The sequence below is a fragment of the Camelus bactrianus genome, chromosome 8 (assembly GCF_048773025.1).
Source record: "Camelus bactrianus isolate YW-2024 breed Bactrian camel chromosome 8, ASM4877302v1, whole genome shotgun sequence".
Taxonomy (NCBI): Eukaryota; Metazoa; Chordata; class Mammalia; order Artiodactyla; family Camelidae; genus Camelus; species Camelus bactrianus.
Window position 1 is genome coordinate 45,764,644 of NC_133546.1, and position 13,724 is coordinate 45,778,367.

At 38.8% G+C, this 13,724-nt stretch overlaps 1 protein-coding gene across 1 annotated transcript in view; it reads left to right on the top strand.

Annotated features, from left to right (window-relative positions):
• Positions 1-6,243: 6,243 nt before the first annotated feature.
• The window catches only part of SEC63 (SEC63 homolog, protein translocation regulator), a 57,219-nt gene continuing 49,738 nt past the window's right edge, over positions 6,244-13,724 (top strand). The window contains exon 1 of the mRNA XM_074368547.1: positions 6,244-6,518. Coding sequence (XP_074224648.1) covers positions 6,395-6,518 — 124 coding nt within the window. The 5' untranslated portion in view covers positions 6,244-6,394. The remainder of the gene's footprint in view (positions 6,519-13,724) is intronic.

Sequence of the window (13,724 nt, forward strand, 5' to 3'; positions counted from 1 at the left end):
TGCTCAAGTTTAAGCAGAAAACCCTGTTTCTGAGATTAGCGTGAATTTACCTAGCACCTGTGGTAAGGGGCTGGAACACATAGAATGTAACAGATTTAAAAACAATTATAAAATGATACATCAAAAAGTTCAATTTGATAGTGTAAATCGAACATTCACTGACTTAACAAATAGTGTGCACCTTCCATATGCCAGATACTATTCCAGGCACCTGGGATACTACAGTAAACAAAATAAGACTCTAATTTTGTGGAATTTACATCCTAGTGAGGGAAGAAATTCAATAAATAGGCAAATTAATATAAAATATATCACCCAGTGATAAATGGTCTGAAGAAAAATAAAGGCAAGTGGGGAGATAGAAAATGAAGGCGATCAGGAAAGGCTTATTTGAAGGCTCAGTAGTTGAGCAGAGACCTGAGTGAAGAGAGGAAGGGGACCACAGGGAGAGCTGGAGGAAGAATATTCCAGGCAGAGGGACTCACTACGTGCAAAGGCCTGGAGAACAACAAGGAGGCCAGTGTGGCTGTAGTGAAATGCAGAGGCAGCAGTGGTCGCAATGGCCTCAGAGGGGTAGGGGGTCTGGCAGATGACTTATAACCTTGTAGACCCAAACCCTAGGCTTTTACTCTGAGTGAGACAGGAAGACTTCAGAGAATTTTGAATAAAGTTACATGATCTTACAGGCTTTAGAAGGATCACACACATACACACACACACACACACACACACACACACGAGTGCTTATGTAAAACTGGTGAAATCTGAATAAGATCTATAAATTGTATTAATGTCAATTTTCTGTTTTTGATATTGTACTATAGTTACATAAGATGTTATTATTGGAGGAGACTGACCGAAGGGTACATAGGTCTTCTCTACTGTTTTTGCAACTCCTTGTGAATCTATAATGATTTCAAAATAGAAAGCTAAAAGAAGAAAATATCCCTCGCTGCTGTGAGAACAGATGTGAAGCAGGACAGAGGTGGGAAAACAGGATTGGAAGTAGAGAGGGAACAGGATGTGACATGACATACAAGGGCCAGCAGAGTGAGGTCAAATAAGTACGTCAAATAAGTCTTTTTAGGGACATAACTGTTGTATTAGATCTTAAGAAGATTTGATTGATACCAAAGAGTAGAAACTATTCTGGATAAAGGAGAAAGAAGAAAATAATAGAAATGGTGACCTAGTCCACCCTCTTGTTTTCTGCAGGACTGTACTTAAACCACACTAGTTAAAACAACTTCTTTTTTTTCTCCTCTTTTTTAAAGGCATCCAAAGGAGATTGCAATGTCTCCCACCTAGGTACTCCTTTAACAAAGCTCATTTAAACTGCAGTGTTGCTAATGTGTTGCTTATAATCTGCAAGCTGGACTTTATTTTTCCACCTCTGTGATTCCCATTCACAACCAGACTAGATTTCATTTGACTTTCCAAATGTTCTCTGAGCTACCTCCACCTGGATTTTTTTCCTTCACTTTTTAAGTTTCAAGGCCTAGCTCAACTGCCACCTCTTCCTTGAAGCCTTCTAATTCTCCCTGCCAAAAGAAAGGATCCTTTCCTATGAATTTGGAAATGACTTTATCTGTATATTTCTTATAGCATTTATCAATTCCTTCCTTGGGTTTTTGTTACTTATTGCAAAAGTATGTCCTCTGCATTAGATCGTAGGCGAGTCTCCGGAGGTCAGAGACCCTGTCTTAAATATTCTTGTGCTCCCCACACTGGTTGATATTATATGTGATCTCAGTGATTGTTAACTGTTGAATGAATGAATTTCTTCCTTATAGTAACCTGTATATTTGGAGGTAAGGGGGTACATTCATTTTGGAGTTAGGGTGATATTTTTATGTAGTTCACAGTTACTTCTGTGTATAGTTGTTACCACTTCCAGGAATACTCCTTCCACCTCAGTCCCTGGGGGCAAACTTACCCAGCATTGCAACATGAAAAGTGATACATCTTGATTCACAAATATGAATATACTCCAGTAGGCCTGGCACCTGAATTATATAGGTAATGGAGGATAAATATTGTTTGAAATGTACAGAGTCAGAAACTACTCTGTGGAAAACTCTCCTACTCATGAAATCTTAAAATTGTAAGCAGAGGATTTAGTTGTCATTGAGCCTTGTCAAAAAGGAAGTATCTCTCTTAGTAGAAATATACTCAATATGCAGTTTATACAATGATAAATGTGCTTTATTTTTCTTGATGGAAATCATGTAAAATATAATTTATCAGAATCTTTCTGTTTGTAGAACACATACCTATATCAATTATAACTATTATAATGTTAGCTATTTTTAGTAGACTTATATTTTTAGAGCAGATTTAGGTTCACAGCAAAATGAAGTGGAAAGTACAGAGAGTTCTTATATATTCCCTGACCCTGCTCCCTTAGGCAGAGCCTCCTCCATTTTTAACATCCTCATTAGAGTGGTACATTTGTTACAACTGATGAACCTACCTTGACACATCATTATAAACAAAGTCCATATTAAATATGAACTTTTGTATCTAATTTTATAATCATAATTTTATATTCTTTTTCTTTATTAGAGTCCTCCAATTTTATAAGCTTCAGGACCCACACTTATTTTCTTTTCAACAAGAGGAGTTATATTTTTTCCTAAAGTTTTAATCTCAATTGAGAATTTTTTCTTCTTACTGAAATATATACCTTTGAAATCGCCATTGTGATCTCCTCTGTTTATTTATGGTCAGTCTTCCAAATTATATTTCAACCTGATTGAGAAATTTCATTAAGTGCTATTTTGTGGCTTACTGTGAAATTTCAATCAGTTTTTCAATAAGCAATTTAAATATATTGGTAATCCATGAAATTAATTCATAAAGAAATAACCTACGTTTGTGGATACATTGTTGACAGCTGGCTTTAGTACAATAAATTATCAGCTTTGGAATCACAAAAGTAGGATAGAATAACAACAATATTGACAAGTCCAACATACTCATGAAAAGGAGCCAAAATACAAAACTTCTCCCAACACTAAAGAAAACCACAGCCTTCAATTCCTCTTTCAACATTGTTTTCATGCTTTCAGAGTTGAGAATAATACATTCTAATGTCTTTCCAACTCACACCTCCCTTCACATTCTCTGCAGGTGTAAGACCGGGATTTCACTGGGTCCTAAGCGCCTTAGAAAGCTAGGGAATGGAGGGATTGCAGTGGGTTAGTACCTTTTACCTAGTCAAAGTTCCAGCATGGGGGTCATGCTTTGAAATTTCAAATGGAATAATGTTGAGGAAACTTTTTGTAAATAATAAGTATTCATACATATGTTTCTTTGTTGATATTGCTGTTGTCATTATGATGGGGTAACTTTTCATCGCCTAAGACCAAATAAAAAAGAATTATTTCCATCAGAGGAGATTGAGCTCGTAATGGGGAAAATCCTGACACTGAAACAAAGTAATAAGAGGTATAACATTACAGATGATTTGCTAGGTTCTAGCAGTGAAGGTTATTGTTGAGTGGGAGGGAGGGAAAAGACTGGAAATAACTGCACTTACTTGCTTATTAATTTGGTGCTTTCCAGTCTCTTTGAGGCTAATTCCATTAAGCAGAAAATTAAATACTGTTAATTATGGCTACACACATGTATTTTAGTATGTATAAATATAAGTCAACATTTTAGTTACGAGAATGACTTGCTGTGAAGAAAAGATCCACTTTAAGGAAAAAGCAGATTATTAAGAGGAACCAAAAAATAGTCAGGCTTTCTACACTTGAGAGGAAATACTTACCTAGCAATTAATATGAAATTGATTAAAATACTCTTATATAGATGCATACAGACAAAATACAAAAATGCCTTTTAACATGTTTTATTAGACTAAGAACAAAAAGTGTTTGTACCTCTGGTTCTACCATATTCACTCACTATTATTAAATATTTCATTAAAATGATACGTTGAAAGAAACAATTGCATTAGTTTAAAAACATCACCATGAGTCAGAAATTGTGATTAATTAAAGGTATGGTTCAGATTTACTTTGGAGAATATTTGGGTGATCTGAGTTTATCTATGACCAGTACTGTTTAGTTCTAAGACAAAATGTGTTTAAACTTTTTCACATCTTTAAGATACATTTTCAAATCTTTAATCTTTCAATCTGATTTTTAAAATTCGTATTTTAGATTGGTCTGGAGTTTAGCAAATAAATGTGATTTGTTCAAAATTTTATTTCATGGTTCAGTTCTGTTCAAGCCACTCATATGCATAACCCAAAGCTGCAGTGAAAAGATTACTCCTGCAGAAAAAAAGAAGGGGAATATTTATCATGAATAATTTATATTGACACAAGGTTATAAAACTGATGTATTATCTTTATACAAATGCTGAGTAAAATGTATAATTAGAGTAATAAAAATAACCAATTCAGCATTATTAAAACCTGGGAAGACTTAATAACAAATTCACATAAACAAAAGGAACTTCAGCATCCTACCCACTTCAGTTGAGCCAGTTTTATGACTAATTTGTTTCTGAACCAAGGCTAATTGTTTTGGCCATATCAGCACTGGGTGATCAAAATGCTGTGCTGACTTCATAGTCCAATCCTCTTCCCCTCACTTCTCTGTTTTATTTTTCCTCTCTAATATAGTGTTTGAAAACTTTATACAGAAAAAAATGAGGAGGAAAATGCAGTAAAATGGTTTTCTGAAATTTCCTTTCAAAATAGGTAGGTAAAATATTTGAAAGGGAAGAGGGAATACATGTGAACACACTCTATTATGAAGGAAGTCATCACTGATTATGATAAAAACTATTTTTGAGGACATGAAAGAAAGGATGACCTGTGACCAGATTTCTCTTCTAACAGTAGTAGACATATTGAAAGGAACCGAGTAAAGAGACTATATAGTTTTAAAATGAGTTTTAAAAAATACAGTGTAATATGCAATATTTGTTTATTACATAGTTCTCCCTTTGAAAACCATTTTCACCACAACTCCCTTTAATCTTCGCAACCACTCTATAAGGTGAGTCGGGTGGGCATTTCCTTTTGATGCCCCAAGGGGAGATGGAGACATGGGGAATAGGGCTGCCGCGGGGCCGTGGGGTCATTCTCAGAACAGGGCACCAGCCCTCTCCACTCCCTGCTCAGCTGACACTGGCTTCTGGGATCTCAGGGCCAGCGAAGGGAGAGGCCACCGAGAGCGACTGCTCCTCCAGCCGTCCTTTCCCGAAGGGCGGATTCCTGCCCACACACTGCGAGGAAAGTGCCAGACGCTATCAGGGAAATGTTGAATTAAGGTCCATGTCCAGGCGGCGGTCAGGGGCACTGGCTTTGTGGCGTCAGCATGATCTAGATTTGAATCCCCAGATCTGCTCATACTGCGCTTGACTTCAGGCAATCTCTCTGAGCCTCATCCTCATCTGGAGAGCCGGCAAGCTTTGATTTATTCTAAGGGGTTCACGGACCATTTAATGATTTAAAGCAATAAAGGTCTTAGTCTACTGCCTTTGTCGAAGAAAACGCTATAAATATTATTCGCTCTGGGATAGGGAGGTCACCATCTCCACCGGCTTGGGGAATCTCCATCTGCAAAATGGGCGCAATGTAGATCGCAGTCTTTAAATAGCAAACATTTCTTTGCCAAAAAAAAAAAAAACCCACCCCAAAACTACAGCAAAACCCTTCACCATCCCTCTCAACCCCACTAACCCTTCGCGCTGCCCTATTCTGACTGACTCTTGTTTCCGAACTGTGGAGGAGCAGATCCGGAACCTAAGGAAACATTCGTATCAAACAGGGAAACAGAAAAGCAAGAGGGCAGGACTGGGTGAGGTAGGGATGGGAAACATAGGAGGCAAGGAAGCCTCTGTTCTGCTTCGAACAGCGGCGACTCCAGCCGCAGTCAAATAAATTGCCTGCGCCTACTGCTTGGTCGGGAAACCTTGGCTGGGACACGGTAAACCCACCATCGAACCAGGAGTGGGACCCTGGGAAAGGAAGCGGAGGAGGGAAGGGGAGGGACTCTAGGGGTAGGGGCGGAGCCTTAGGGAGGAACTACCAGGCTCGAGGGGCGGGGTTGAGGCTAAAGGGGCAGGGCTAAGGGCGGGACCTCACGGAGTTCGGCTGCTGCGCGCGCCACGTCTCCCTCGGAGCGCTTGTAGGGAAGAGGCGGGCGTGGGGGAGGGAAAAACCGAGCGGGGCGGGAGGTATCTCTTCTCGCGAGAGCTGGAGACGGCAGCGGCGGTGGCGGCGGCGTGTCCGTGAGAGTAGCGTGGGGGCGGGGAGGAAAGGCGGCGGCGGCGTAGGACCTACGCCACACGGGGCCGGGGCTCTGGGAGCCGGAGCACAGAGCGGGGTCGTGGCGGCGGCGGTGAGAAGAGGGAGGCGGAGGAGGGCGTGCCATGGCGGGGCAGCAGTTCCAGTACGATGACAGCGGGAACACCTTCTTCTACTTCCTCACCTCCTTCGTGGGGCTCATCGTGATCCCAGCCACATACTACCTCTGGCCCCGAGACCAGAATGCCGGTGAGTGCCGCCGGGGGCTGCCCGTGGACCTGCGCAGGCCCCGCGGGCCCCTCCGGCCGGCGTCGCTCCCGCCCGCTCCGGCCCGGCCCTCCCCGCCTGTCCGGGGGTAATATCGCCAGCGCGGCCGGGCCTCACGTCCAGGCGTCCGCCGCTGGCGGGGCCCAGGCTCGGCGGTGTTTCTCTCGGTGCTTCTCCGGGCTCCTTTCCATCCTCTTCATTGTCCTCCTCAGGAGTTTCGCTTTGCACCTTCTCCGCTATTGTTCTGGACGCTCCTTGCAGCCACCTCCTGCCTCTTTTGTCTTCTCTGCCTCCGGTTTTATTGGGTATTTTTCTTTATGGAGGGAGCAGGATGGGATAGGGAAGATGGGAATTGGGAGGTGAGAGAAGAGTTGGTAGAGGAGGAAGCCAAGCGTGCAGGCTCAACTCCGAGCCCCCACACCACGGTCCTCGTCCCCCCACACCCCCGTCCCCCGGTTGCAGCTGTCGTTACAGATGTTTTGGGCACCGTTTGAGCTGGGAGGCATGTTTAAGACTCCAACTGAGCTTGCCTGCCGCCCCTCCCCCCCCGTGCCTTTCCCCCTTTGCTTTTTCATTTGTTCACTCGCACTGTAGGGGTTGGAAGCAATGCGTTTATTCCCCTTAGCAAAAAAATAGGCTTTTCCCTATTTCCTTTTCTTTGGAGTTTCCTGTTTATGGCAGAAAAAGTGCAAGTATGAAGGAAGGATTAAGTCTTGTAGGTAGTTGATCTTGTGGGTAGTTGTGAGGTAGCTGGTCCATTTGCTTTTTTTAGTTCTTAATTTTCTGTTTTCACGTTAAACAACATCGGATTAGGACACACAATTACATGGATTCTTCTTAAGGCATTTTATGTTTGGGTAGTGTTTTGATTCCATTTGTTGCACATATGGCAGGTGATATTCTTAAAACTGATGGAACAACAGAGCCCTAATAGCTTGTGTATGGTAGTATTAACAGAAACTAGCAGATTTTGAGTATAAAATTTAGGAAAAGCTTTGTTTCACAAGAGCTATGCTAACTTGAGTACATATATTGTCTCAAGTTGGGTGTGATGGGAGTCTAGGTTGTCCGGATGACATACTGTACTTGGGGGAAGTTGTTAACAGTGAAGCATTGAATCAACTCAGAACTTGTTATGGTTTAAGAGTGATTCGGTGCTCTGTAAAATTCTTGAGATACATAATGGAACTAAGTTAAATTGAATTTAGGATAAATAATAACAAAAGATTCCATCTTTTTGTACGTTTGACAATAATTTTATCCATTAGATGCAAAAATCTGCCCAGAGTCCCAGTTTTCTTATTCAGTGGACAGTTCATGAAAATTGGATTTTGGACTGTTGTGCCTTCTTTTCCTGAGTGTATTTAATTTGTCTGAGTTCTTTGGACAGTGATCATATATAAGTGATGTAGTCTTAATACCATTAATGGCTTTCCATATCTGCAAAACCTAGGTTACTCTGGTAATTTTATTTCTACTTAAAAGAGTGCACTTTTTTAATTTGTTTGTTTGTTTTGAGGGGAGGTAATTAGGTTTGTTTGTTTGTTTATATGGAGGTACTGGGGATTGAACCCAGCACCTCTATTACTGAGCTATACCGTCACCCAAGAGTGCACTTTTCACTATGGTAGTTTATTTTCACTAATCACTCATTTGAGTGTGCAAGTTGGTTGTGTGAAAGACAAAAGGGTATTGGGAGAGTAGGTAGGTATGGTTAGATTGTGGGTTTTTTTTTTTTTTTTTTAGTTTTTTAAAAGTTTTTTAAAATTGAAGTATAGTTGATGTTAGATTGTGTTTTGAGAAGCTGCCCTGATTTCAGAAATTAGTCATTTTAATCCACACTGGATTTTTGAAATTTGAAAATCATATTTTCATGGTGGATTTTGCATTATAAAGTTTGTCTGATGTCTTATAGGCAAGTCATGCTTGAGCACCTTCAGCATTTGGTTAGTCTTTGGAAAAGTGGTAGCAAATTAATATTGACTATAAATCATCAACTTCAAGTGTTACTTTATTTAATCCTCTTAAAACTATAAGATACTAGTATCACCTCCATCTTTACATGGAGAAACTGGAGTTTAGACAGCTTAGGTAGCTTTGCGATGTGATAGAAACCGGTCTGCTTAGCTTCAAGGTCCTCTGTGGATTCCATATTGCTAGATAGGAAGTTAGGTGTTCATTTGCCCCTTCTTTACCTCTGGCTCTCTGCTTCAGGCTTACCTTACTCAGTAAATGTGCACATATTGATGTTTTTGGTCTTGACCCAAATTGCATTATGAAAATTAAGGTGGATACTTAAGTGCTATTCTAATTATCATGATAATTGGTGGATACCACTTGGACTTCTTGTGTGTATCCACCATAACGAGTTGTTTCTTTAGAATTACAGTGGTATTAAAAGGATTTTTTTTAATCATATTGATTTTTCTGAAGTCCAGTTAAAATGTCTTGAATATCAAAGAGAAGTCTTGAATTACAGATTCATACAAAGTTCTGAAAAAGAAAGTTTTTTCAGATGTTTGCAGGAAAATAATTTGGTGACTTGTACTGACAGCAGGCTACTTACAGTCTTTATTCATCTCACTTAAAAAGTAGTCATAATTTGCTGTTGAGATACTAATTTGTTGAATTATTGGATCCTTAAGGGCTTGTTAGGTTAGAAACACTATACTATCTTTCTAAAATTTGAAAAATTCTGTAAAATTTTTGAATAACACAACAGAGTGTTATTTGATCTTGAAGCTTATTTAGTTTCCTGTGAAACTGTAAGTAGCCAAAGGCAAAAATGTAGGCATATGATTTTGATTTTCAGAGTTCTTATGTCGATCTTGACTTCAAGGGTATCTTCTGTATGAAAACATAAAAAGATTTTATTTGCCAGAAATTATACAATCTTAAAGTTCAATTTAAGTAGTCGTTGTTTAGTTTTTTAAGTAATCTGTTTAGTTTTTTAAAAAGGTGACACATTTGGGGCTTCAAGATTGACAGTTTTTTCAGTGTTGCTCTTTTGGAATTGTTGGGCTCTTGAGTCCATCAGAAAGCATGGGGCCATTTCAGATTGTAGAATCTAGAATTTGAAAAATAGAAATAACTTGGTCATTGTCATATTTGACACGTTAATTGAAGTTACTCTGTAATCCAGAACATTATTATTGGAATTGTTTTGTCTTGATTTCTGTCTAATCTATTGGGCTAAGTGTGCTTATAATTAGTACCTCTTTTAGTAGTTGAAGGGTCCTGCTGTTTATTTTACTCTCTTGGTTGTTTGCAAGTTGGCTGAATAAGATGACTGAATACTTTTTAAGACCATTATGGACAAAAGCTCTATATGAAGTAATAATATGAAGGGTTTATATTTCCTTAGAATAGTGGTTCTAAACCCTGGCTTCTCATTAGAGTCACTTGGGGGAAGTTTTTAAAAAACACTTAGACCCATCACCAGATGTCCTAATTTAATTGGTGTGGAGTGTGTGCTGTGTATTGGTTTTTTTAAAAAGTCCCTATGTGATTGTAAATAGTAGCTATGTTTGAGAAGTGTTGCTAAGATAGGTAGTGGTCTTTTGCTGGAGTTGTCACTTTGGGAGGTGGTATGTGCTCTTTGCTGCTTAGCCTTTCCGTTTTACAAAGCTAAGAAGACTTACTGTACAGTGGTGTTGTAAAGTTCTTGTAGTTGAAAGCTGAATATATTTGTTAAACCAACTTTAATATTAACAGGTTTACCATGATATTTGAGAAGAGAAAATAACTACTTGTAATTATTAGAAATTCAAATAAGCCAGAGAGAGCTTTTATTCTTTCCATAGGTTAAGGAATAAAGAGACTTTGAATTGAGATAAAATATATCATATTTTAACCCAGTTTTTGTTTGTTTGCTTTTTGACTTCTTAATCTTACTTTTCCAAACTGCCTGGTTTTGAAACCGAAATCTACTGATTTCTATGTTATCTTAGGCAAGTTATTTAACTTCCCTGTGTTTTAGTTTATTCATTTGTAAAATAGAGACAGTAGTTATCTGTTTCATAGAATTAAAGATTAATAAATTAGATTTGTATAAAGCATTTAGACCAGTGTCTGGCACATGTTGGGGCTGTTAGCTCCTGCTGATTTTGCTGGTTATTTAGACAGTTTCATTTGGTACTTATCTCAGATTTTCCCCCCATTGTTTGAAAAGATTAATGAAACTTTAAAAAAAGTTACATTCCTTTATTCTTGTTTGCTTGCTCCCTCTCAAACAGTATACAAGTGATTCAGCTCTCTAACTTGGGAATGTATGTGGAAGCCCCACTTTTAGTGCTTAGTTATAAAGTAAGAAAACTCTAAATTTTTAAAGTTAGAAGTTTTGGTTTAAAGTTCCAGCCTAGTCCCTACTCAGTTGTTTCTGAATTCTCAGCCTCATTTTCTAGGATAATAATAATAACCTGCCCTGTCTACCCAAGAAGTGATTATGAAAAGCAAAGAAATAAATGCATATAAACATGTTTACTTATAAAACTAAATGCACTTTAGAAATTCCTTCTTTTTCAGATACTTACAGAGTGTAATACTTTGTGCTAGATGCTGTTTCTAGGTGACAGGTCAAATTTTTAAGTGTGTATAGCTTTTTTCTTAATAAGTTGCGTGTACTCAATGCAGAAAAGCACAAAGGAGCAGAATAAAAATTGCTTGTAGTTTTGTTTCCCAGATCACCCAAAAGTGATTAAACATTTTGGTGTGTGCATCCCCTTTTTCATCCTGTGGGGATGAGTTTAGACATGGTCCCTTCTCTTGTGGGAGGAGACCCAGTCTGAGACAGATAGTTGTGATCCTCATCTGAGCTCTGCTACTTTGTTGGATGTTTCCTAGCCTCAAGGATGGACAGTGCTGAATGCACTCACAGTAGCACTTTGAGGTAGACTCATGTGTTATACTAGTTTTATTAATGAGGAAGTTGAGCTCTGGAGGAGGTAACCAACTTACGTAAAGCCATATTGCTACTGGGTGGAAGATTGAGTGTTGGAACCAAATCTACCTTACGCTAAAGCTTCTCTTTTTAGCCACTACCTTGTATTGCCTCCTATAATTAATATAACATGTTGTAGTAAGTATTAAAATGACAGATGGAAAGTGGTCTGGGAGAAAAGAGAGAATAATTCTGTTTTGGGATTTGGGTGTTTCATGTAGAGGAGGTCTTGAAAGGTAAGTGGGAGAAGTGCATTCCAGATGTAGGGGAAACCATATGCAAAAGCATGGAGATGTCCAGTAAGTGTAAAGGTTTAAGGTGATTGGCATTTAGGAGCAAATCAGCCATTTTAGGGAGTTTATACTTTATCCTGTAAGTTACTTGGTAAACAGTGGAGGTTTTTAAGTAAAGTAATTTACATGGTCAGTTTTGCTTTTGTGGAGCATTGAGTGGAAAACAGTTTGGAAGGCTGTGCGGTGGGAGGTGGTGGGGACTGGGTGGGGAAAAACTGGATGGAGAAGGAGTTCGTTTCAGAGGCTTATTGTTCTTTGAGATGTCAGGATATAGGGGAATGGGCAGGTTTGAAAGAGAATTCTAAGATAGCATGCGTTATTCATAGAATCTAAGAACCATGGAGGGAATGAGAGAGTGGAGTTCAGATTTTGATTTTCATTCATTTCTTTATTTCTCTTCCTCTTCCAAATTCTGTTTGGTGATTGACCCAATAATAACATATTAACTTTTATCAGTTTGGGGATTGAATGCAGGGGGAGGATGGGGATGAACATTTTTGTTTAAAATGAAATGTTTGCCTTTTCTGCTGATTTAATTTACCTAGATGATGTCTAATTACAGTAGAGTGGATTATCTCAACCTCTTGTTGAGTGGATTTTTTGACAGAATAAACTGGCTAATTACCAGCTTTGTGACCAGAGAAGTGTATTTTATGAATGTTCATATTTAACTTAGAACATAGCGTCTTCCTAAGATTTTAGATTTTGAGTAGTTTGAGTCATGTTAAAGTAAAGTCATTCCCTCTGTGTTTTGTCTGGACAGAAAGGGTATCAGACATGTAGCATATATACACTTATGTCCCACCAGTAGAGGAAACCAGATGGGAACTTGGCAGTAGGAATTATAGCACAACATTTAGGCTTTATAGATATGGTGGCAAACATTGGATTAGTAAATGCATTATGTAAAATTGTTTTTATTTTAAAGTCATCTTGCGTTTTTGATTGATCCTGGAGAACCTGAAAAACAAAGATAGGTTTATTTTCATTTTCTCAGATGTTCATTCCCATAATCATCTGTTTTTATTCAGACATAAAGAAGGTCATAACAAATAAATCCGTATTATACTTGGACTTCCTTTTATAAAAATGTTTCCTATTACTAGATTTTACTCATGAGAAATGTCGTTACAGTCTCACCATCACATTTGCTTGTTTGAAAGGCATTATTTTTCATTTTCTTAATAAGTGAAACCAAGTCCCCCTAAAACTCAAGTTTCTCTGCTGAGTTTACGATTAACCTGTCTGCCCAAAACTTTATTCCCTTTCTTGTCCCACACTTGCTCCCCTCAAGATTGAGGAGTATCAAAGAAAACAAGGATTGAAACTGAGCAGGACCCTGCAGGACCCTCCTGGTCACAGAAGCCCTTCTGTGCCCTCCATTTCTTGTTTATAGAAAAAGCCTTTAGTCTCCTAGGCCTTTCCTCAGTTCCAAAGAGCAGGCATAGGCAGTAGGGAAGTGAGGGAATGTAGAAACAAAGGAAAAGCAATTCAACGAGAAAACTAATGACAATAGTTCAGGGATAAAACCAGTCCTAGTTCCTGCTCAGGGGATATACAGAACAATCTGAAGGATCTCTTAAAAGAAAAAAATTTTTTTAATTGTATTGAAGTATAGTCAGTTACAATGTGTCAGTTTCTGGTGTACAGCATAATGTTCAGTTATATATGTGTGTGTGTGTGTATATATATATTTTCGTATTCTTTTTCCTTAAAGGTATCGAATATAGTTTCCTATGCTATACATACAGTGAAGGGAACTAAGGGTCCCCCACTCCCCCCCAAGCAAGAGGATCCCAGACTGGTTGGAACCAGAAGGTTAATGATTGAGATTCTGGAAACACCACTCTGTTACCTCACTACCAACCGATCAGAAGAAAGTCATGCATCCTGTAGCTGTCACCACCAAGTGTTGCCTTTAAAAAAACGTTTCCCTGAAAACCATTGAGGAATTCC